This window comes from Girardinichthys multiradiatus, chromosome 1 (assembly GCF_021462225.1).
Source record: "Girardinichthys multiradiatus isolate DD_20200921_A chromosome 1, DD_fGirMul_XY1, whole genome shotgun sequence".
Taxonomy (NCBI): Eukaryota; Metazoa; Chordata; class Actinopteri; order Cyprinodontiformes; family Goodeidae; genus Girardinichthys; species Girardinichthys multiradiatus.
In genome coordinates, this window is record NC_061794.1 from 10,320,798 (window position 1) to 10,344,075 (window position 23,278).

General features: G+C 37.8%; 1 protein-coding gene across 2 annotated transcripts in view; it reads right to left on the reverse strand.

The window, feature by feature from the left end:
* LOC124866209 (plexin-A1-like) overlaps positions 1–23,278 on the reverse strand; it is a 412,523-nt gene that overhangs the window by 53,271 nt on the left and 335,974 nt on the right. For both annotated transcript variants that reach the window (XM_047361910.1, XM_047361902.1), the window contains exons 17-19: positions 17,848–17,941; positions 15,277–15,513; positions 9,602–9,745 (exon numbers count right to left, since the gene is read on the reverse strand). In XM_047361910.1, the coding sequence (XP_047217866.1) occupies positions 9,602–9,745; positions 15,277–15,513; positions 17,848–17,941 (475 nt within the window). The remainder of the gene's footprint in view (positions 1–9,601; positions 9,746–15,276; positions 15,514–17,847; positions 17,942–23,278) is intronic.

The window sequence follows — 23,278 nt, forward strand, 5'->3', positions numbered from 1 at the left end:
AAGTATAAACAGGGGAGAGAAGGATTAAGCCTCTTCACATACTGATACATACAGTACCAGTGAGAAATTTACATGGGCACATTTAAATGGAGTTTTAATGCTTTATGTTAACCTTTCTTTATTCACTGTGGAATGACTATAAAGCGCACAATTCTTTCTAAACAACAATTTGGTTCACAGGTTTGACTTTATTGTGGATTTTTTTTCTATTCTACACAAAATTATATTTATTTCCTCAGATATATACATATTTGATCAGATGTCTTTGGAGAGGAGCACCTTGAGCACTTTTTGTAGTAATCAATAGGTTCCAGACATAATTCTAGCGGATAACAGAATTAATCCGTTTGTTCACCTAAACTGGTTGCTTTCTAAGGGTGGACCTGAATTTTAAGCATAGTCCAGAAACGGTTGAGGTCAGGTCATTTCATGAGCGTAATTTTTCCATTCCAAAATTATTTTTGATGTTTACAATTATTTTCCTGTTGGAACACCTATCTTACCTACACCTATTTTATTCAAATTTCACGAAAAAGAAGGACTAGTAACAAATACACTCAACACATCAGAACTGGTATCTGCTCTTTTGTGCAATGAGTAACAGGTGAGTCCTGTCTGAGACCTACAAAGTGACCACAATGTCTCTGGCCAAACAATTACAAACAGACTTCATGAAGATGGCCTGATGGCCCGACGTCTTCTAGTAGACCATGTATCCACTGCCCGGTACCTTGGAGGTAGACTGGCATTTGCCAGAGAACACCAGAATTGTCCGGTTCGGCAGTGGTGCCATGTTCTTTTCACAAATGAGAGCAGGTTTACTCTGACCTCATGTGACAGATGTGAAAGGTTTCTGGAGAAGCTGTGGTAAACGTGATGCTGCCAGCAACAATATTCAGCATGATCACTTTGGTGGTGGGTCAGTGTTGGTCTGGGAAGTCATATCCATGGAGGGAAGCACAGACCTGTACAGGATAAATAATGGCACCCTGACTGCCATTAGGTATCAGGATTGAAGCCATAGACCCGTTGTGTTTCTTTAATTTTTTTTGAGCAGTGCATCTCAACTCTACTTCAAGTGAACAGCTACAAGTCTAAAACTTGAAGGTTCCCCCTTCAGGTGGTGGGCCCACCATCTGAAAGGAGAACCATGAGGGACCGGTGCTAAGAAGATTGAAGGAGGAGACCTCAACGACCCAATCTCCGAATGCTTAAACAGATAACACAGGCTAACCTAAAGTTTCTGAAAGTTCCCAGACCTGGATTACGCTTATAAGGCATGTTTGTGCCTAAGAGACCAACCAATTTAAATTAACTCTACTAATTCAGCAGTTGTTAAATTTCTAACCAGGATTATGCCAGATGCTTTTTGATGGGTACAGCAACTGTGTGATTGAGGTGCATTTTGCTAAGGTATATCTTGTCAAATATTAGTGGAGATGTATATTTATATCAGCTAAACTGTTGTAACAAAGAGTTTATTGCATTGCTCAAAGGTTGCTCAACTAAAACCAAAGGGCTTGGGATTTTATACAATCACCATCCAAGGAGAGAGAGTGGGAGAAAAACACAGTTCATTTCTGCACCAACACCTGTTGGAGATCAGACAAGGCGGTCTGAAAGGAACAAAAGTTGTTGATCTGATGAAAGGAAAAACTGTCCAAGCCGATCTCCAAAGCAAAGGTCATTAAATTTTTATCTGTTCTGTATTCACATTAACAGCTTAATTTCTGACAGGTGTGCGCTGTGAGGGCTTATATCACCTCAACTGTTGTGAACATTTCTTGTAGGAAAGATTTTCCATTTCTGCCTTGGCAGCGAGCAACTTCTGAGGGCTTTGATAATGAAGACTTCACAAGTTATCTCGCTCAGTTCTCTTCCAGCTGCAGCAGCTGCACGTGTCTGCAAAGACTCTGTATTTGGGTTAGATATTTTATTGTTAATGTCCTCATACATCACTGTCAACTTTAACTGATTTAGGTCCGAATGTGAATGATGGGCATGTGGACAAGGATAAAGCAGTGTAGTACAGGACGACACAGAGATTAATGTCATAATGGTATCATAAAAGACTACCAATTCAGGACATACACACACATATAGACAATGCATATATGCACACACAGCATAAGTAATCAAACAAAGTAATCACCAGCATTTAAATCTCTCCCCAAGGAGCCGTAGTAATTATGGAAAGTCGAACACATCTGATGTTTTTTTTTCTCTGACTAACTACATTTATATATGCACAGTGTGTCACTGGAATCCATCAAATCAAGCTATCCCCCAAGGGGGTTGATAACCGATTCAAATTAAGTGTGATTATAAGCTTTGAAGTTCTTGTAAGAGCACTTTCATGTTGACATTAACAAAGTCTGAATATAAAAGAAAGGAAAGTAGAGAAGCTGTTACATCAATATCAATATAATTGTTGGGACCCCAGCCATGGGTACAACATGATGGGCCAGTAAGAACTTTTCTGGAACTTTCAAAATAAATCGCATTAACCTACTTCCAGTACATCCAGAAACGGGTTAACAGCAGACTTCCCGTGACGTCACTGTCCTAATAAAAATCCTGCTCTTGCAACAAACTGACCTCTTCCATGCAGGTCCCCAGTGGAACTGGAGGGAGGGAAACAGCGCACTGATGTCACTTTGCTGGCAAACAGACATAACTCTTCAAACTGGATCCAAGAGTGTCATATGATCACGCGATCATATGCACTAAGTTAAGTAGGAATGAATTGCTGTTTGTGTATCCAGTATTCATTCATGAACGGGGGTAATTAAGGTACAAGCGTGGCTTGACTTTTCTCTCTGAGGTCTACAGAAGCAAACTGTGTTCCAGAGAGTTCCAAGCAGAGACCCTGTCTCTACAACGCCGAGTGGAGCAGTTTTCCCGGTCTGAAGGAAGGACAACGGGACCGCATCACCATGGTTACAGCAGTAACGTGCAGTTTGGCCGGCCGACAGCTACGGAGGTTAGCTGCAGTTAACCCTTTGTTCACTGTGGATGCTTCCTACAACTTCGTCGCCCGGACAACTTTTCCTCAGCACGGTTCACGTAAGAGGTTGTGTTTTGGGCCGAGAGAAATAGTTTAGAATTAAATAATCGAAACATTTTTAGTTTTATGAAGTTTAGTTTTGTTTATGTTGAAAACTCAGCCATCTTAGTGCCAGCAGATTACCTGCTCACCACATGTACACAGTTTATGTGTTCTGTGTTTGTGTTTTTTTTTTAAGTTAAGACAAACTTTATTTAAAGGGTGATTTTAAACACAGAAGATCGGCCATAACGCGCCGTCCACGCTTATGCATTTTAACCCTTTCATTAGTGGTATTTTAAAGGTATGTGTTTGATTTTGATTATAAGCTGTAAACTTCTTTTGTTTCCTCCAACCGCTAACAGTTAAGAACGCATGCTTGCCTGGTAAGATCATTTACCCAAAAAGGTTGTTAGTTTTAAATCTAGAAAATAATATTTCTCTAAATAATATTTTACTAAACTTGAAAACTAAGTAAACACCATTAAGCCCCATTTCTCCAGAAGGATTTGGTTCAAAATAATATTTCCTTAAATATTATTTTACTATTTCCTTAATAATATTTACTTAAATATTATTTTAATAAATAAAGGCAGCTAATTAAACACTGTTGAGAATTGGTCATCCAGAGAGTTGGTTTTATTCAGCAAATTCTTTAAAATATTATTTTATTAAAATAATATCTTATCTGATCTTGCATTGTGAATGGTTATCTAAAGGTGTACCAATTATTGCCTAAGTTAGTTCCAAGACTAACTTAACTTCACTTCCAGGTTCTTCAAGATAATCCTTGGTTCTCAAACATAAATAACATTACATGGTAATGTTGCATCACTCTTTCGGTCATGGTTTTCAATCATCTTTTTAATCAACTTGTTTATATTATACACAGCCCATTAGTCTTCCTTATTCTTTAATTCTGCTTGGTAGTTTAGTTGGATTGTTTTAGCATAGAACAGAGTTTGTTGATTGAAATATGTTTGACTTGAGTTGACTTATTTTTGTTAATAAATTCTTGTATTTTAAGAAATTGTGTGAATTCATTCCATGTGTGTGCAGAATTTTGCTGTTCAACAATGTCAGAGCTCGGCTCATCCCTTTCAATTTTGTCCAAATACCACTGCCTTATTGGGCTGGTATTCACAGGACAACCCCTAACAGACCGAAATATTATTTAATAAAATATTGAAATATTAATATTAAATAGTATATTCATATTCATAATTACAACATAATCAATAGCTACAAATTAAATTTGCAATAGTAAAGGCAATTAGAATGGCTTTTTAGGATTAAGCAGCTAATTATCTGCGTTAATATGAACTATGTCCTGAAAGAAACAAACACATTATTCCTGATTTCTTTTCGTTTTTAATGAAGTGGAAAGTTTGCTTAAAGGTAAAGTGCAGGTTTCCTATTCAGTCTTGGAAAGTTTGTTTTTTACTTTTAGATTTTTACAAGGTGAGCAACATTTCATATGAATGAGACAGAGCACTCCCTGTAAACCAGGGTTTTTGATTGGCAGAGATATCAAGGGTAGCATTATAAAACACAGCAGGCTCCATGTGTAGTTCCAAGAGAATGCCACCCCTAATTGAACTTCTATAAGACAAGGTTATAAGACCGGTTGAAAGCTGTGAAGGACTGGTTCTCAGTCAAACAAAAAGGGTGGATTATTGAATAAGACTGTCACCTGTCAGGACTGATCAACCTGAACATCAGCCAATTCACCAGTCAGTGTCTCAGTGCATCACAAAGCATGTCCTTCCTCTCATATGGTGGGTTAGTGAGGTAATATCCAAACACTGGCATGTTTGAGAAAATTAATTAGGTGAAACATCAAATGACATGAATTCAACAGAGGTTAAGTAACATGGAGGTGGTGACATATTTTTGCGGCTTGTCTATTTTCATTCGACTGACAGACTGAAGCACTGGCAGAGGAACTTAAAAAGCTGAAGGCCAAAACAACAAACAAGTTTCTTCAAAAACTCAAGGGAGGCACACAGCTGCCAACACACAGCTGAATATCTGAGGGCATGCACAAAGACACGCTGACACACATGCAGCACTTCTTACAGTGCACCAACACACACACACATCAACCCAAACCTGGGGCCAGTGTGTATCGATGCCCATTGGGGTCCCCTGCATGTAGGTCATTGTGTACGGGGAATAATGTTTTGCTACAGCTGTGTCTTGCACAATATATGTCACAAAGCCGTGAGCGCACACACACATAACCGGCAAGTAATAAACACAGGGTATGTAGTTGCACTCTCTCACACACACACACGAACGCTGAAGAGCAGATAGGAACAGACAGCTCTATTTTTTTCCACGGCTATTGTCACACGAAAGACCAACTCCACCACCCCCTCCAACAAATCGCATCGCTCCAATATTTAACATGACATTTCTTTCAAAAAAATAAAAGTAGGGGGTGTGTGAAAAACTCCACGAGAGATCCACCTTGGAGCTGGTTGGTTCCGTTGAGAGCTATCATATTGAATTACACGGATGCGCTGTCAGTGGCTTTCTAGGTTTATTGAGTGTAGCTAGCATGGAGTAAATGTCATAAAGATATAGTGAAATAACACCGACGATAAGTTTAAAAGCTTTAGAAGGAGAAGTAGGGAAAGACTGAGTGCATTTTTGGGATATTTAAAAAAACTCCAAATGTATTCACACTGACTGCCATGTCGCCAGGATGAGGTTTGACCTTCTGGCGGTGCAGATGCTCCTGGAGGTGCTCTGTGATTTCGAAGGTCTGCTTCAGTCTGAGTGAATCAGGGATTTTAGTTGCAGAACTGCAGACAGCTCGACACAAGTAAAGCTGAACGGTAGCCACAGGAGGCCTTTTTAAGCCTGACATTTCAACACTATTACTTATACAGTATTGTAAATTCAGACATTAAGGTAATGTGTACCTCAAACAGTTCATATAACAGTGTCTGCTGCACTGCACAAGTTTGTATTAATTATAGATGTTTTCTAATCCACAGAAAGTCAAAATTATATATAAAGGCTCAAATACACACATACAACCGCACCTACATTTAGGTAAGTGTCCCATAGCAGTGTCACTTTGGACAGTGACACTGGTGTTCTATCAGTTTCACGCAGGCTTGATCCTTGGTCCTTTGAATGGATGATGTTAAAATATTCAAGTTTTTAACTCCAATGGCTTTGTACAATTGTGTAAATGTGCAAATTCTTCAACTGAGATCTTAACCGATATCTGAGTATTGGTCAGTCCAGTGAGCACTGGAAACAAATAATTTTTCTTTGGATGAAGAGAAACTACTAGTTATCACTGATGAGAACTTAACAGACCATGGCAAGTTAATAGACATTCCTAATCCATCAGCACCACTTCTTAAACAATTTAGATCAATGTATGAACAAACTTTAGATTGTATGTGTTGGGACCCACAGCCATGGATTTCAACATGAAAACTCCGGTACAAACTTTTCTGGAACCTTCAAAATAAATTGCATTTAACCGACTTCCAGCACAACTTCAGAAGGGGAAAGGGGGATAACAGCGGACTTCCCATGATGCCACTGCCCGTATAAAACCCCCACCTTTCCAATGGTCCTTTCTCTACCACCCGGACTCTGTGCAAGACTAGCCAGGGAGACAGCGCGCTAATGTCTCTTTGCTGGCAAACAGACATAAACTCTTCAACTGGATCCGAGAGTGTCATAAGATCACTTGATCATATGCACTGTGTTAAGTGCGAGTGAATCACTGTTTGTGTATTCGGTATACATTCATAAAAAGGAGAAATTAAGGTATAAGCATTTTTGCTTGACTTTCTCTCTGAGGCCTGCAGAAGCAAGCTGTGTTCCAGAGAAATCCCCAGTAGAGACGCTGTCTCTACGAAGCCCAGTGGAGCAGTTTTCCCAGTCTGAGAGGAGGACAACAGGGGCCACATCACAGTGGTAATGTGCAGTTTGGTCGGCCTGACAGAGCGGCCACCCAGTCATTGCTCCGGAGGTTAGCTGGAAGCTAACACTTTTGTTCACAGAGCTTTCTTCAAACGTCGTTTGATTAATGATAGCTGGCTATCTGCAGCACACGTGCTCAGTTTTGTGTTCTGTTTGTGTGTTTTTAAAGTTAAGACAAACTTTATTTAAAGGTTGATTTTGAACACAGAAGATTAATCATAACGCACCGTCTGCGCTTATGCATTTTAACCCTTTTATTGACTGTATTTTAAAGGTGTGTGTTTAATTCTGGTGCTAAGCTATCAGCTTCTTTTGTTAGCTTTCACTGCTAACAGGTAAGGACATGTGCTTGCATACTTAGGCCCATTTCTCCAGAAAGATTTGGCTCTTTTCCAAAATACCTCCTTAAATACCTCCAACAGTTAACAGGCCAAAATATTATTTGATAAAATATTAAAATATTAATATTAAATATTAAATAATATATTCAGATTCATAGTCACAACATATGAATAATTTTTACCCTGTGCACATTAAAGAAAATCCATAATATATTCAAACTTGTTCACCCAAATCTTGTTTATAAAATCAATTATTGTATACCCATTCCACCCTATAAAAAGAACGGCTCATGTAGGTAATATAAGCTAACAATCACCATGACAAACTTCTGACTAAAAGTCAGAAGTTTGTCTTTTCCTAAAAGAAAATCAAGGTGTTGCAGTGGTTTAACCAAAGTTCAAACCTCAGCTGTTGTGGGACTCTAAGAGAGTTGCGCATGAACAAATGTCTGCAAACCTCAATGAACATGTGAGACTGATGAAGTCAGGCAGAAATTTACTACCGTGTTAACGGCTAAAGGTAGATCTACGGCATACTAAATCATGGGATGAACTGAGTTTTTCACAAATGGCTTCTCTTTTTTTGGCTTCATCTTTGCCTAGTGACAGTGGAACATCTTGTGTGTTTTTGCGCACGGTTCAATCATAGCTTGAAACTGACTAAAATAAAACCTCAAATGAGTGTGAAGAAAAATACCAAGCCAAAACCGTTTTTTAACATATTTTACAAATAAAATTCAGAATAATGTGGCATGCATTTGGAATGCGCTCACTTGAGTTTGTTACCATTGAATAAAACCCATAGCAGTTCATTTGTATTGAATCTTCAACATGCTTTACTCATGCTGATGCATGGTAAAGGCAGCATTATGCTGTGGGGATGTTAGTCAGAGTTGATGGATGGAGATAAAGGCAGGACAATCCTGGAAGAAAACCAGTTCACCTTCCAGTAGTCTGATGACCCAAAACATTCCAATCTATTGTAGCCAGAGTGACAGTGGTTTTAGATAAACATCTATTGATGTGTTAAAATGCCTAAACTAAATCCAAACCTAAAGCTAATGAACAATCTGTGGCAAGACTTAAAAATTGATCTACAAATTTAGTCGATCTACTTTATGTTGGTCTATCACATATAATCCAAATAAAAACCATTCAGGTTTGTGGTTGTAATTTACCAAGATGTGAGAAAAACAATAAGGGTAATTAATAGCTTTAGAGAGAATTGCACATAGAGCTCTGTAATTATATGCAACTCATTATTTACAACCTCAGAACAGAGTCCTTTCAGAAAATCTGAACTCTGTGCTGATCCAGGAAGAGATGAGAAGTGGGTGAGAGTTTCATTAGAGCTGAGGGTGGATAGAGAAGTGTCTGGCTGGAGATTTACTAAAGGTTAGTCACATTATATTCTGTGTTTGAATACATTTCTCCATCATCATACTTTGATGAAGCTCATAAAAAAAGGAAAAAAGGGGACATTAATGGACTCTCCAATCTAAAAACTAACAGCACCTCAGCAGAGAACTGCTGATGGCTGCACAGCTGTTGAAGAGACTATGCCCCAGTGGATAAAAGGGAACATGGCTTTGCATCTCCAGATGTCTCCACAAGTTCAGAGTAGTCAGGCTGAGAATATTACACAAGCAGGTAAACGATTTACCTCATCCACTTAACCGATTTAACTCAGCATTAACCTTACCCTACATGTGCAGCAGCATGTAGATCCTGAGCTTTAAATGCTCACAGCAAAAAAACATTTATCAGGTTTCTATCTGCTGTGACAAAAGTGAACTTATTTTCAGCAACAGGTTATCTGAAAGCCAATGAGGATCAATGTGTTCATTAAGCACAGCGTATTTAACAGCAGTCTAGGAGTGCGAGCGCAGCAGAGCGGATCCTGAATCTGTCAGAAGAAATTGTTTAAAAAGACACATGGGATTATTTATATAGCTTAATGACAAAACATGGTGAGGTGAAATGGGTGAAACATTTTTAGATTCACAAACAATGTGGAATTACTTTAAGTAAAGAGGTTAAATTGTCATTTTAAATGGTAATAGATCTTAATTTAACAGAAAATCTTGTGTGGAAAGTCGAGAATATCTTATTCCGTGGAAGTACTTTCAAGGACTATCAGGATAGTTTGGAACAGAAAAGGGCAACTTTGGGAGCCAAAGAAAGAAACAAGCAAACACCCAAAAGGAGTGCTGATTATGAAGACAGATGAAGAGGCACGGGGATAGAGTTGTGAACTGACCGTGACTTTGTGTTGTCCAGTGAGGTTGGGCCATTCGCACAACAGCTGGCTCTCAGACAGGGTCAGAACACAGGGAGTCTCTCCAATCAGGACCGTGTAGTTCAGGCGGCTGTTACCTGGGGCCGCTGGGATCAGGTTACGACCCTAAACACAGACAGGAGGAGAAAAGTGAGGAGAAGCGCTCAGCCTGTTTGTCAAAGCTGTACTTTAACTGGAACATTTGGGAGAAGTGAATACATTTATGGTTAATAAGTAATTAAGTATTTTATTGAGCTACAAATTGAAGGAGGCTTCTTTTTTATCATTTTCATCTGTAAGCCTCGGCTCTGTCTAATAATAAATTTCATAATGACTATTATTTTTTTACTAATGATATAATTCTCTTTCTTGATCCACTCAGTGAAATAAATTGCTGATAGTATAATGGTGCTTATAAATTCCCTTTGCAAGATCTTCTATATTCTTCTGTTAATAAACTCCACTCTAAAAACTCTTAAAAACCAGTCAAATATGTATAATTTATATTAAAAAGAAAAGCACGGGATGACTTTTTAACATATTGTCTTGAACAGAAATAAAGGCTACTTTAGAGGGGGACTACAGTGAGCAGCAGATATGTTGAAATCATGAGCATTTATTGGTGTACAGCAGAAGAAGGAGAATAGGTGTGCCATTTGTTAGAAGCTAGACAAAAGAAGAGACAAGTCTTTGGTCCCTGGCTGGCAACTGGCTGAAGATTTGGTCCTTGTGGCCAAAATGCTGTTGTAAATGGTGGTTGATGTCAGACACTGTCTACAATGTTTTTCCAAACTCCATGGTGCTAGCTTTAACTTGATGGATTTTAAGAGGTTGGGACATCAAGTCATCCTAAATTCACTTGCTCATGTCATTTTTGGTGGATTTTTTAGGACTCTGGTGCCACAAGAGTTGGTCAGTGCAGCTGTTCATTCTGCAGACATCGTCAAATCACTGTGGCATGTGTTTCTTGACTTGTTTTTCAATGCTTGGATCTTTCATCGAGAGTACTGCTGGTAATTCAGTTATGTAGATCTTTACTGCTGAAACTATCTTCTTCCCTGCCCAGTGCACCAAAATATTCCAATTCCAAGACATGCATGATCTGCTTAAACAGCCAAAATAGTGTTGTCATTGGCAAACATGAAATCAGACACAAATGCCAATTCTACACCCCTTTGGTCTTCCCCAGAGGTTTATAAAGCTTGCCTAACGTAATGTAATGTAAAATAAGAGATTTCCATGCTGTGAAATGAAATAATATGATCTTTAAAACTGTGCCTCTGGTATGCAGACAGTGGATACAATTTTGTGCCCTTGGTTTTGTTAAACCCTGTACGCGGGTTTGAGAATTCTGCCTTTAAAATTACTTTCATCTGTTAGAAAGCAAAGAATATTAGTCACTGTGCATGACTTGGTCTTTACAAAATATACAGAAAATACTTAGGTCTAAAGACTTTCCTAAGTAAAACTCAAACACTGGATTGCTGTTTGCCCCAGCACTTTAATTGTTAATTTGACACAAGTGGAGTTCCTCAAGGTTCCATTCTTAGGCCACTTTTTTTCAGTATCTACAAAATGTTCTTTGTCACCACATGACCCAAATCCCTTACAGTAGTTAAGTAAGTAATTGAGTGTATGGGTCAAGATTTCCTCTAGATCAACACAGAAATGAATTAAATCGTTGTTTTTGGTCCCATAAATGCAAGATTAGATATTTGCACTTAACTAGACTCAGTGTGGCTATGAGATAAAGGCCATGTACAGGTATAATTATGGACTCACACCTAAACGTCTAATATTAAATCAGTCTACAATCACTTTTAAAACACTGTAAGAGTTAAGGTTTACATATAAAACACAACACAGATGTGCATTTTAATTTTCTGTTGGTTTGATTAATAGGTGTAGAACAGCTTTGAAAAAAGATCAATTTGGGAGCTGCAACTTATTTAAGATGCTGTACCAGAGACCTGACAAACACCATGAAAGTAGAGCATACACATTTTGTCCTTTAACCAATGCACTGGCTCCCTTTCTGTGAAAGGAAAATCTTGTTATTTCTTATAAACTATCTTCACCAGTGTTCCCAGTACCAGAACTACAGAAAGGGACGTAGCATTTGTTCGTTTAAATCAGGTTAATCAGGACTATAAATATAATTGTTTCTTTCAGCTTTCTTGTGACTGTGAAATCTTATTTGCATTTTAATCTTTATTTTCATGTAGTGTTTACATTTTTTTTATGTTTTATTTTTTAAATATCTCTGGATAATATTCATTATTTTCTGTAAACACTTTGAATTGTGTATGATATGAATAATGCTATACAAAAAAACATGCCTTGCAGAAAGATAGAAATCTTTAAAGGACTGATCCTGTATGTAGAAGTCCAAGAATGTCAGAAAAACACTGAGAAAAATGTAGTTTTGCCTCCTGAACTAAATAAACCCCTTAAAAAAGGAAATTATTTTGGTGCTAAAATGTTTAATTTAAATCTATAATTTTGATATTTCTGTTCCATTTTCTATTTAAATCTGGCTTTACACAAAGTTTGACAGTAAATGAAGATTTGCAGTTAGTATTGTAAGAATAGTTGAAGGAACAGCTGAACAATCCAAGAACAGAAAAACAAAAACAGTAAGGGAGAGATGATTGCAAAGAAAAGAAACCCAATTGGAAATGTTGGAAGGACCCATCAGGAGAACAGATGATTGGATAGGCTAGAAAAACAAATGAACGGAAGAGGAACAGGATTTTCTCTGAGTAAAGAATAAAGGTAGTGAACATGAAACTGGAGTTAGTGAGTTAGACAGAGAAGGAGAGCGAGGAGATAGCTGCCATGTCCCCCGCTGACTTAGCAGTGGGACGCAGAGACAGACTCCTACTTCCAATCCCATCGTCTCTGCAGGCTACTGCTACCCAGCCCTGCTCTGCAACCCTGTAAACATGCATCCTATTCCTTCTCGCAATCACACACACACACACACTCACACACACACACACATTCCCATAGCCTTCTGTACATATCTATAAACAGTGGTTTGAATGCAGAGTTCAAACCACAGATGCAACAGAGTTATTGGCTCACACTGAGCTGTTGCTGCACATAAACACTATAGGCAAGAATCGTCACACAGTGGGAAAAACTCTCCAAAACACACACAGGGACACAGGAAAGCGCTCAAGAAACAACAGGATCAGATGGATGTTTTTGCTTTTTTTTTTTTTCTTACTAAAAATGAGAAATTAATTGCATGGCAGGCAAAGTGCACGCATCTGAGAAGCACAACCCCCCTTCCTCCCCGCAGACACCACATCCCATCTCTCCAAATTGCATTTTTGTCCATCTCATCAGTGCTTCCACTGGGTAAGCAGTTCCTCCAACAAGCCAAGCAGGAGATTTGGCAATTACTGCGAAGCTTTTTGCAAATAAATGATCTTTTAAGAAAAAAATTACAACGGTTACGCTGCTTTCAATCTTTTCATGGAAATAAGCTGAGTAACACACACTCTGTGATAACTCTTTATCTATCCCATTTTATCTTTCTAATTCTTTATCTAAAAGATAAAAGCATTAAACTGTGATTTCAACACCAATGCAGAGTACTGTATCACTGTGAAATTGCTCAAAAAGAAATACATTTTCATTCATTCAATACTGTTATTAGACATTTTTTAGTCTGAGATGCTTCCAGCAATTAAATAATTGGTGTGAAAATGAGGAATATTTATTTAATATTTATTTATTTAGGTTTTTATAGACACTATTTGGTTTGCCTATAATCAGGACATCGACCATAAAAATGCTGCCAGAGAGGCAAAATAATTGTTTACATCAAACCATACATATACCTTAAATGCACGCTATAACTTTTAGATTTTTATTTGTAAAATATTCTTTAAAACTATAAATCCTCGTCAATCATTTTTTCAGTTAAACCTGATGTGTGTTGGTCAGTCACATAACATCCCAATAAAATGCATAGTTTTTAGTAATGTAGCAAAAAGTTGAAAAGTTAAAATACTTTTGTAAGTTACTGTGCATAAGTCCTCCAAAATATCCACATTTTCTCTTTAATCACAGCTTGCCCCAACATTTCAGGTGAACTGTGAGATAATACTCAGACCTACACTCTACACAAAAATTGTCAAGTAATTTCCCTTACTTATGTCCATTAACTGTTAATAAAAATTGAAAACCAATATAATCCAATTCTCTTGACCACAGTCCCTGCGTGCTTCCACACTGCCCTTGTAGCACTACACATTAATTACACAAATTGAAAAGACCGCTATTTAAGAGGCCTGCAGGCTATAGAGAACTGTATTCATGGAAATGGCTGTAAGGACACAAACAGGCCTTGGAAGGTGCGGACATTTGCTTTCAGCTTCCATTTAAAAATTAAAAAGACTTTTTTTCTCCCCTAACACCCCCCACCCCCATTCCATCCAAGAGACCTTGTAAACTCACTTGAGCGCTTTCTTCTCCATCTTGTATAAAAAAAAGCCTGATAGTGTGTTGCTGCTTGTTGGTCTAAGTCGGTTTTGAAGTTATTATTACAGGGAAGGTTCAATATAGCTGAGACTTTTGAAAGAAAAATATGTTTTGAGAAAAGTAAAACCTCCATCTACCACAGCCTTATAAAAGTCAGGCTTTGTGCTGGTCCTATGTATCAGCATTCTGTTAAAAGCAAAAACAGCAAAAATAAAAATTACTGCTGATCTTTTACATTCTCCATGTTTAAAGTTGGAGTACCATATCATGCATTTATGTATTTTAATTACATTTTTACAGTATAGTGACATATGCAGACTGAATGACGGTTTAAAAACATTTTAAATGACATTTAAATATAGGCTGAGGTAAAAAAAATTAGATTTTCCTACATGATACTTCTGACTGGAAGTAAAATTTGGTTTTGCCAAACCAGAGTCCTGGCTTCGATCAGATATGTGGAGGAAGCTAACGATAAAGGTGATGACAGAGGCAACTTTAAACACTTGGAGCACATTGCCAAGCATTAACAGTCAACTCCAGTGGAAACTTTGTAAAATGTGTTTAGCGGTTGTAAGAGTTGTATTACTGCTGTAATGCCAGTAAAGGCTTTTCTCTTTGATATTAAGAATGGGTAAAATTATATTCAATATGCCGGTTCTGTTAAAATGTAAACATAAATAAAGAGCTGTTGTTTTATAAAAGATGCCATCTTCTGTTAGATGCTTGTGTCATTTCCTATCAGAAACAATCCACTCGAAGTGTTTGTGTGTGCGTGTGTGTGTGCGTGTTTTAGCATGTGTTACAGTGTAAGGCCCCTTTTTTCCAACATATAATATGTTGTGAGGACCCACTGCCCCTTTTGGAGCTCAGAGCCTGGGCTCTATAAGAAGAAATGCTCTTTTTAGGTTATGTTTAGAACTAAGGTGTAAAATAAGTTAAGTATGGGTTTAGGCTTAGATATGTACTGGTAATGTTTAGGCTTAGGGTCAGGGTTAGACCATAGAAATGAATGGAAAATGAATGAAAGTCAGTGCAAAGTTCCTGTAAAGATAGAAAGAAGTAATATGCATGTGTGTGTGAGAGAGAGTATATCTATATATCTATCTGGATCTATCTCAAATATGTACACACACATATATATTTTTTGCTGCATATCAGACCTTGAGTATTAGTGGTGATGTGGGTTTGAGTTCCAGTACACCAGATGGACTCAGCGGCTCAAAGACTGGGTCAGGATAGTAGTTGAATGTCTCGTTGACCACCACCAGAGAGTTGACGTTGTCCATGTAAAAGCCGATTTCATCTGGACCAGTGCCGGTGTCGGAAAAGCCCAGCTCGGAATCGGCCACTGACGGAGCGAGGCAGACCATCACAGAGTTGTTGTACACGGTGCAGTTCTGAGAGGGATAAAAAAATTATAATTGAAATCGTAAACTAGAATGGGTGAGTGTGTAAATTTCCAGCCTTAATGTGTTTTTAAAATGGTCCCACAACCAATAGAGCAAGCGGCCCTGCCTATTTTAGAAACACTGGGAATCAACCTGCAGGATATAATTTTCTTTTAAAATGAATCTGCTGGGTATAATAACCAGTCCTTTTTGTAAGTCAATGCCCTGTGAAACTACAGTGCTGTTGGACCCATTGGAAATGTAAATTGGTTGCAAATTTATGATCAACTGTTAATAAGGGGCAATGAGATCTGCTCCCTTGCTTGTACCTGCGAGTATTTACATCATTGCTATGGAGAATACATGAATACAAGATGTCATGACCAGCCTCACATCAATATATAATTCTGCTTTGAGGCCTTTGCTCCTGTTCCAGTGTGTTGTAGACAATTTACACCAAACGTATTTAAAAGACTACACTTGTTTTTTGCTTATGGTGAAAAAGTTGGTCTACTGGCCCTGATTAGGACAGCCAAACAGTCCCTCTGTAACGGTGATGACATAATAACATAAAAAGAGCAGAAAAGGCTTTGTCAGTTAATTGTTATATTGTCATGGAATAAAAAAAGGGCAGCTGTTTGAAAGATGGGATAAATGCAAGTGTGATTTGTTGTAAACGTCGATCAACACTGAAAAGCATCACCACTTTCCTTTAAGTGCAAAGTAGCAATTTAACAGAAAGGCTGTGTGGGAAGCATTGTGGAGGCTGTCTGCATCAATAAATCCCATCTTCATCCACAGGCTGAAGTACTTCAGAGTTGCTTAAAGTTCATTCCTTAGCCTTGACCGCTATTAGTCAAAGTCTCCAGTTTTTGTGAATGTTTATGGAGTATCTCTACAGTGCTTTTCAAAAGTCTTCATACACCTCAGAGCTTTTTCACACTTTGTCACACTGAAACCACAAACGTCTTTATATTTAGACTTGAGACTGGGGTGGTTTGACATACCAGGATATCAACCCTAAACATACAACCAGAGCTATAGAGTGGTTTAGATCAAGACATAGAAAGACTCAGTCCAAGTCCAGACCTAACTCTGACAATGCGTAGAATTACTTGAATTACTTGAAAGTTTATGTTCACGGATGCTCTTCATTTAAAGGGAACCTATTAAGCAAAATTCACTTTTTTATAATTTTTATACTTCCATTTGGGTCTCTAATGCTTCCACAAACAGTCCAAACTCAGGCATTTTTTACTATAAATGGATGTTTTCTATTTTCTAGAAAACGCGCGGTTTCGAAAGCTGTGTAATTGTGACGTCACAATTACACTGGCACTGGCACACATGACCATATCATACCTGTCCCGGCATTCTCTATGCTGGCTTCCTGTTGATTTTAGAATCCAGTTTAAGATTTTTTTCTTTGTTTTTAAGTCATTGAATAGATTAGCTATACTAAACATATATTTCAGATCACCTAACTCTGAGCAATCATAAAAGGTCACTGAGGTCTGGCAAGTAGATGCTTTTAGATGTTCTAAGGGGTCATCTGGCTTTTGCTGTAACTGTGGAACAACCTGCCTCTCCACATTAGGATGTTACCAACACTTTTAAAAACTTTTCTTTTTTTATGTGCACTGCCTTTCCATCAACTTTTGTTGTTTTTAAATGCTCCTCTTAACAAGTCTTTGCAAACTGGTAGAGATAAATCCCAAATAACTTTCAGAGCCAAAAGCTGATTTAACAAAGTATTGACTCCAGAGGGGGTGATAACAAAAATTGCTATCAAACTTGTATATCATTTTTCATCTACCTCAAAAGTATGCATTACGTTGGTCTTGGTCTATCACATAAAATGTCAATAAAATAGATTGAAGTTTGTTGATATAACATTGACAAATTGTGAACAAAAAAACTTCAAGGTGTATAACAAACTGTGCATAGAACGTCTTGTTCTCGTTCACACATCTCACACATCAAGATGGCATTTTTTGACACACTTATGTGGCGAAGTGACATTTGCAGAACTATATCGCCTGAGGTAGTGTTTCATGCCTGCTGCTGGTTAAAAAAGAAGACATGACATAAGCAGAGCATGACATTGAGGTGCTTTTTTGAACATGTGCCCCTGCATGTTTTTAATGCTTGTCTTGGTTAGTTTACATAAGTGCTTTTCCAAAAACGGATTATATGATGCAATTGCAACATACTTTGGTGTGTTTCTAATCTCCAACATGTAAGGGTGCTTTTGCTGGCATTTGTAATTAAAATAGGTGCCTGTTTGCTAGTCTGTGAGGTCAGGTTTTGAAAAATGTCTACGTTGCTATTGTTCAGACTCACATGAAAGGACTCCGCCTGGCCGTACTTGGCCCTGATCTTTGGTTCTCTGATGGTTGCGAGATTGGTCCCACTCACTGTCAGAGGAGTTCCACCACTGTGAAATGAGAAAAACATTAGAAGAGCACAAAAAACGCCTTGTTACAGGGAAAGATCTTTAAATCTTAGTTGAATTTTTATTAGGGTAGGAGCCATGTTTTAATAATATAAATTGATCATTTGGAAGCAATAGTCTAAGCAAAGGAAGGAGCCCACGTGTCTGTGTCTTAATAAAAGTACAAATAATAAAGTTGATCTTAATATAAAAACTATTAAAATACAAATAAATCTATAAAAGCGGCTTTACTAAAAGTTGCACATTCTCAAAATATTTGCAAACCACCAAGTAGAGAAAAGAAAATTACACTGACAAGAAAGTAGCGTCTGCAACTCCATCAGTTTTTCTAAGTATAAATGAAGCACTGTAGATGCATTCACTATTGCATATTCATCCAAATGACAACCAGAACAACTGCAAAGAGAGAGCTATGACAAAAAGGGTGTAAATCTGCTGAACTTGATGTGCGAGTTTGAACCAGCTCATCACTTGTGCTACTTGCTTTGTGAATGTGATGCTAAAATTGAGCAAATAGTGGGCACAAAAGGTAATCAACAAACAGAGCGAATGTGTTTTTGGATTAGGGATATTATTAGTTTCACTTCAAGTTACAGGAAACTGTAGCTTGAACTGTTCCATAATATGAATAAAGTACATTCTAATATGTGCATTTGTTACATTTATGAAATGTCACAAATAAACTTTCATACATACAGCGTCACTTCTTTGATGACAACAAGAGCCTGATAATTTTAAACGACCGTTTTATTTGTTAGGAGATTCTCTCTATAGGTCAATCTGGCAAGGGTTTTTACTTTCTCACTGAAACATAGCTCCAGTTTACTCAGATGATATGTTGGTGTACCCAAAAATGATTAATAGACTCAGAGGAAAGATCACAAGGTTCATAGAAAAGGTAAATACTTTTTCACAGGAGACTCAGTGACTCAAAGGGAGTATTTTTACTAAACTGAAATTAGATTTATGATGTGTTCTTTAAAGACATGTCAACCTCTTTGTTTTACATTGTCAGTTCCAGCCTCTGAGTCAGTTTTCTGCGGGAGGATCACTACGTTTGTGCCACAGTGAAATATAGCTAAGAAGATTTCCTATCATGAGTCTTTCTGCAGGTTTCTCACTCCCTTCTAGAAAATAAGCTTTAGTCTCTATCACATAAAAGGCAGAAATAAATTCTTGAAGATATCAAAAACAGTGGATAGCTTTTAAAACCATTGAAGAGATAACAATGTGCCATTCAGAAGTATCTTATTCAACAGACTGGGACTCACAATTATGCTCATCTCCCACTTTATTACCTATACTCTATCAATTGGTTGTTTACACCAATAATGAATAAGCCAATAAAATGTCAGCAATTCAACGGATATAACCATCTAGATGTACTGTAGTTCAAACTAAGCATAATAATGGGGAAGAAATGGGATTTAAGGGACTTCGAACGTGACACGTTAGTTGGTATTTTCGAAATTGCTGATTAACTACGGTTTTCACACATAATCATGTCTCGGGTTTACAAAAACTGGTCCAATGTTCCAGTAAACTTAAGTTGTGAGGAAGACAATGCCTTGTTGATGTCAAAGGTCAAAGAGAATGCATACACTGGTTTAAGATGATAGAAAAGGAACAACAGCTCAATTAACCACTTGTTTCAGAATACCATCTCCGAATGCATAACACATCAAACCTCAAAGCAGGCTACAGCAGCAGGAGACCACACTATGTGCCACTCCTTTCAGCAAGGAACAGAAAACTAAGACTATTGTCCTGTCTGATGAGTCTGGACATTGTATCAACAGTTCACGGTGCTGCTGGTGGTATAATGGTATGGGGGACATTTTCTTCACTCATTTTGGGCCTCTTAGTACCAGAATGAGCATCAGTTGAACACAATAGCAAACCTGAGTATTGTTGCTGACCATTTGCATCACTTTATGACCACAGTGTACCCATACTCTGATGGCTCCTTCCTTCACAGTAATCTGCCATGTTACAAAGCTCAAACTATCAAAATCTGGTTACTTAAACATGATGATGAGTTCATTGCACTTAAATAACCTCCACAGTGCCAGATCTCAATCCAATGGAACAACTGGACAAAGGGGAGTCTGTCATTATGAATGAGCATATGCACTAACAATTAAGATACTTCTGAAGAAAAAATGGGGTTCAACCAGCTACTTGCAAATTCTATCTAATTAACTGGCTGATGATTATGACAGAAGTATAGCTGCTATTATTTGGAATGCCAATGCAACAAATTCCCTCAAAATAATATTTAAAAGTCTGATTAAGATCTTGTAACACCATCCATCCGTCTTATCCTTGCAGGGCTGTAGGTTTCTTTCTTTAGCTCTATGTGTTTTAAAAGAGCTTACAGGAATAGCTGCTAAATGACGGGAATACCAGAACTCCCTTAAGGAGTCATTATCAAGCCGATTGCAACAGACATTTGAATTCTGCAGTGGAGCGATGCCAGTCACAAAGGAAAACCTTAGTCACCCTTCCACCATACAAGGAATGAAGAGTTCATCACCTTGAGTTTGGTTTCAACGTATTACCACTGACGTCTTCAATATGCAGGTCTCTTTTCTTACTCAGCATTAATCTGACACTTATCCCAAACGACTTGCAGAGGCAGTAATGGCAGAGGAAATGATTTGAGAGGAACCAGAGACAGAAGCTCTTAATATCTTGGACTGGAAGTCTGGCAGGCTTACACAAGACATTCATCTCTTGCTTTAATCCAACCAGGCTTAGAATAGCTGCAAATGGTAATGCAAGGGTTTGACAGGAGTAAGTGATAAAGGTAGGTACACTGTCTCTTACATTGTTGCAAGATATCAGACTCTAGTCTGACTATTCGTTTTAGCTTCTCGGACCGTTTTCCTGTTGGTATGCTGCCAGAGTGAGATGCTTTTATTTATTGCTTGTATTACAATGTGATAGCTGTGAGTTTAACATTCTAGTTGTTTATGCGTTTCAACTAGTCTTGGCATTTGACCTGAGTTTTGGTTAAGGCTGTTCACATTAAATTTAATGAAACAGGCACCCCTGGAAAATATGTTTCAAAAGCCTTAAAATAAATCAATATCTGAATAATGGAATAATAATCTTACTGTAAAAAGTTTAACAAATCCAACCTTTAAGTGTTTTAATACAGTTATTGGTGCCTGATTTGTTGACACTGCAAACAATTTCTATTAGGGTGAAAATAACTGTTTCCCTGGTGTCTGTATATTAAAGATACAGTGATAAATGAAACTCTTCAAAGTGGGAAAGAATGGCAGAGTTGGATGAGTCTCAATAATTTAGAAAATGGTAAAAAGAAAACAGGTACTCCTAAACTTGCCCATATCAACAGATAAAGCAACAATGAAAACACTTAAAACAATTAGAAATGTGAAAAACAACATTGGATGAGAACCAGTGTTTGTCTTGCTACCACATACAATGAGGTGGATGGTAAGGGAGGTAAAAAAATCTCCAAAGCTCAGGGTTAGGGTACGGCAGCAAAGAGTGACATCTTGAGGTCATCAAGCCTTCATAACAACCATTGGATATTATCTACAGAACATGGTTGTTTGGATGGAATGCAACTGATTGTTTTTTCTATCTTTATTGCTAAAAGTGTTAGTTCACTCCTCAATATTGGAATATTGGAATTTTGGTGTCCAAATCACTCCCTGCCTCAGTGGGTACAGCTGTATAAATCAAGCACATAGACATACAGGCGGTTACAAACATTTGTATGCCAATGGGTTATGTGGTACCATGCTGGAGTTCAGGAAATGGTAGTTCAGTTGTAAAATTTCCTACCAAATAAATAACAAACTGTAAGCGGCATTAGAATAAAATGGAAGCGAATGGGCACAGCAGTGCTGAAGTGGTAGATGATGTAAAACCAAAGAGCGAAGCCAGCAGATTCTGAGGTGCATAAATTGCTGAGTGCGCAACTTTCTGTAGAGTCGTGTGGCCTTCAGATTAGCTCAAGAACCCTGCATAGAGAGGTTCATTTAATGGTTTTTCATGGCTGAGCAGCAGCCTTACATCACAAAGTGCTATATAAAGCATCACATACACAGGTGTAAAGGACACTACGTCTGGACTCTGGAACAACGCTCTCTCAAGTTATGAGTCCTTTCTCTCTGTCTGGCAATAAAGTAAACAACTCTGGATTTGGCAGTTGCCAGGAGAACAGCACTTTTGCAACTGCGTTGTGTCAGGTGTAAAGTTTGGTGCAGAGGGTATTATGTTGTGGGACAGTTTTTAGGAGTTGGACTTGGTCCCTTAGTTCCAGTGAAAGGAGCTCTTTATGCTTCAACATACTGAGACATTTTGGACAGTTTCAAGCTCCCAACTTTCTGGGATCAGTTTGGAGATTGCCAGGTTTTGTTCCAACGCGACTGTGGACCAGCACATAAAAACTGTCCACAAAGACATGAATTATTGAGTTGGTGTTTAGGAACTTGATTGGCCTCCTGAGGTTTTTGCACATATTTTACCAGGTGAGCCATTCAGTGTGGATGGCACTACACAGTACTAAAGATATTTTTTTTAATCACATTTATTTCCGTGTCAGAAATTATCTGTGTCTACAAGGAGAAGCAATTAGAAATGAAACAGTAAAATATCAATCTGATGCCCACAGGTGCTGCATAAGCAGAAAAAAAACAAACAACATTTGTTTTACTAAGTATAAGTTCTGACTGAAATATGACTGAAGGTCATGAAGACTTCATAACTACTACTGTCATGTTGATAGGTTGTTCAGAAGCATGTTCAACATAAGCTAGGGTAATAAGAACATTTTACCTAAACAATAAATGCTTCTTTATGTTCATACAATTTGGAATAAGAATAGAGTTTCTGTGTGCTAATAAGGAACCATGAACCTTTTCTGTGCATTGATATACGTGTATCATTATGTCTATACCAAAAATGTTAATTTAATTTTCTTGTACATATTGCAGATCATCGTATTAATTTAGCTAACATAAAAACTGCAATGCATGACTATACTTAACCTAATATAAAAAGAAAAGACAACTTAGAAAAAAAAATAACAGACTTAGATTGACAAACTTTTAGAGTAGATGTATACATTACTGCAACAAATGCTTCAGAGGATCTGACAGGCTGCAGGTCTTAATGCTCAGGCTGCCCTCTAGCTCCTTTTCACCAATCTCCTTTCCTCCTCAGCTTGATGGATATTTGTGCTGAGTCCCACTGTCCCATTTGCTCTTTTCTTTGTCTAAGTGAGTCTCTTTAGCTTAGGTACATGCTTCAGGGAACAGACAACAACACAATCAGAATAAA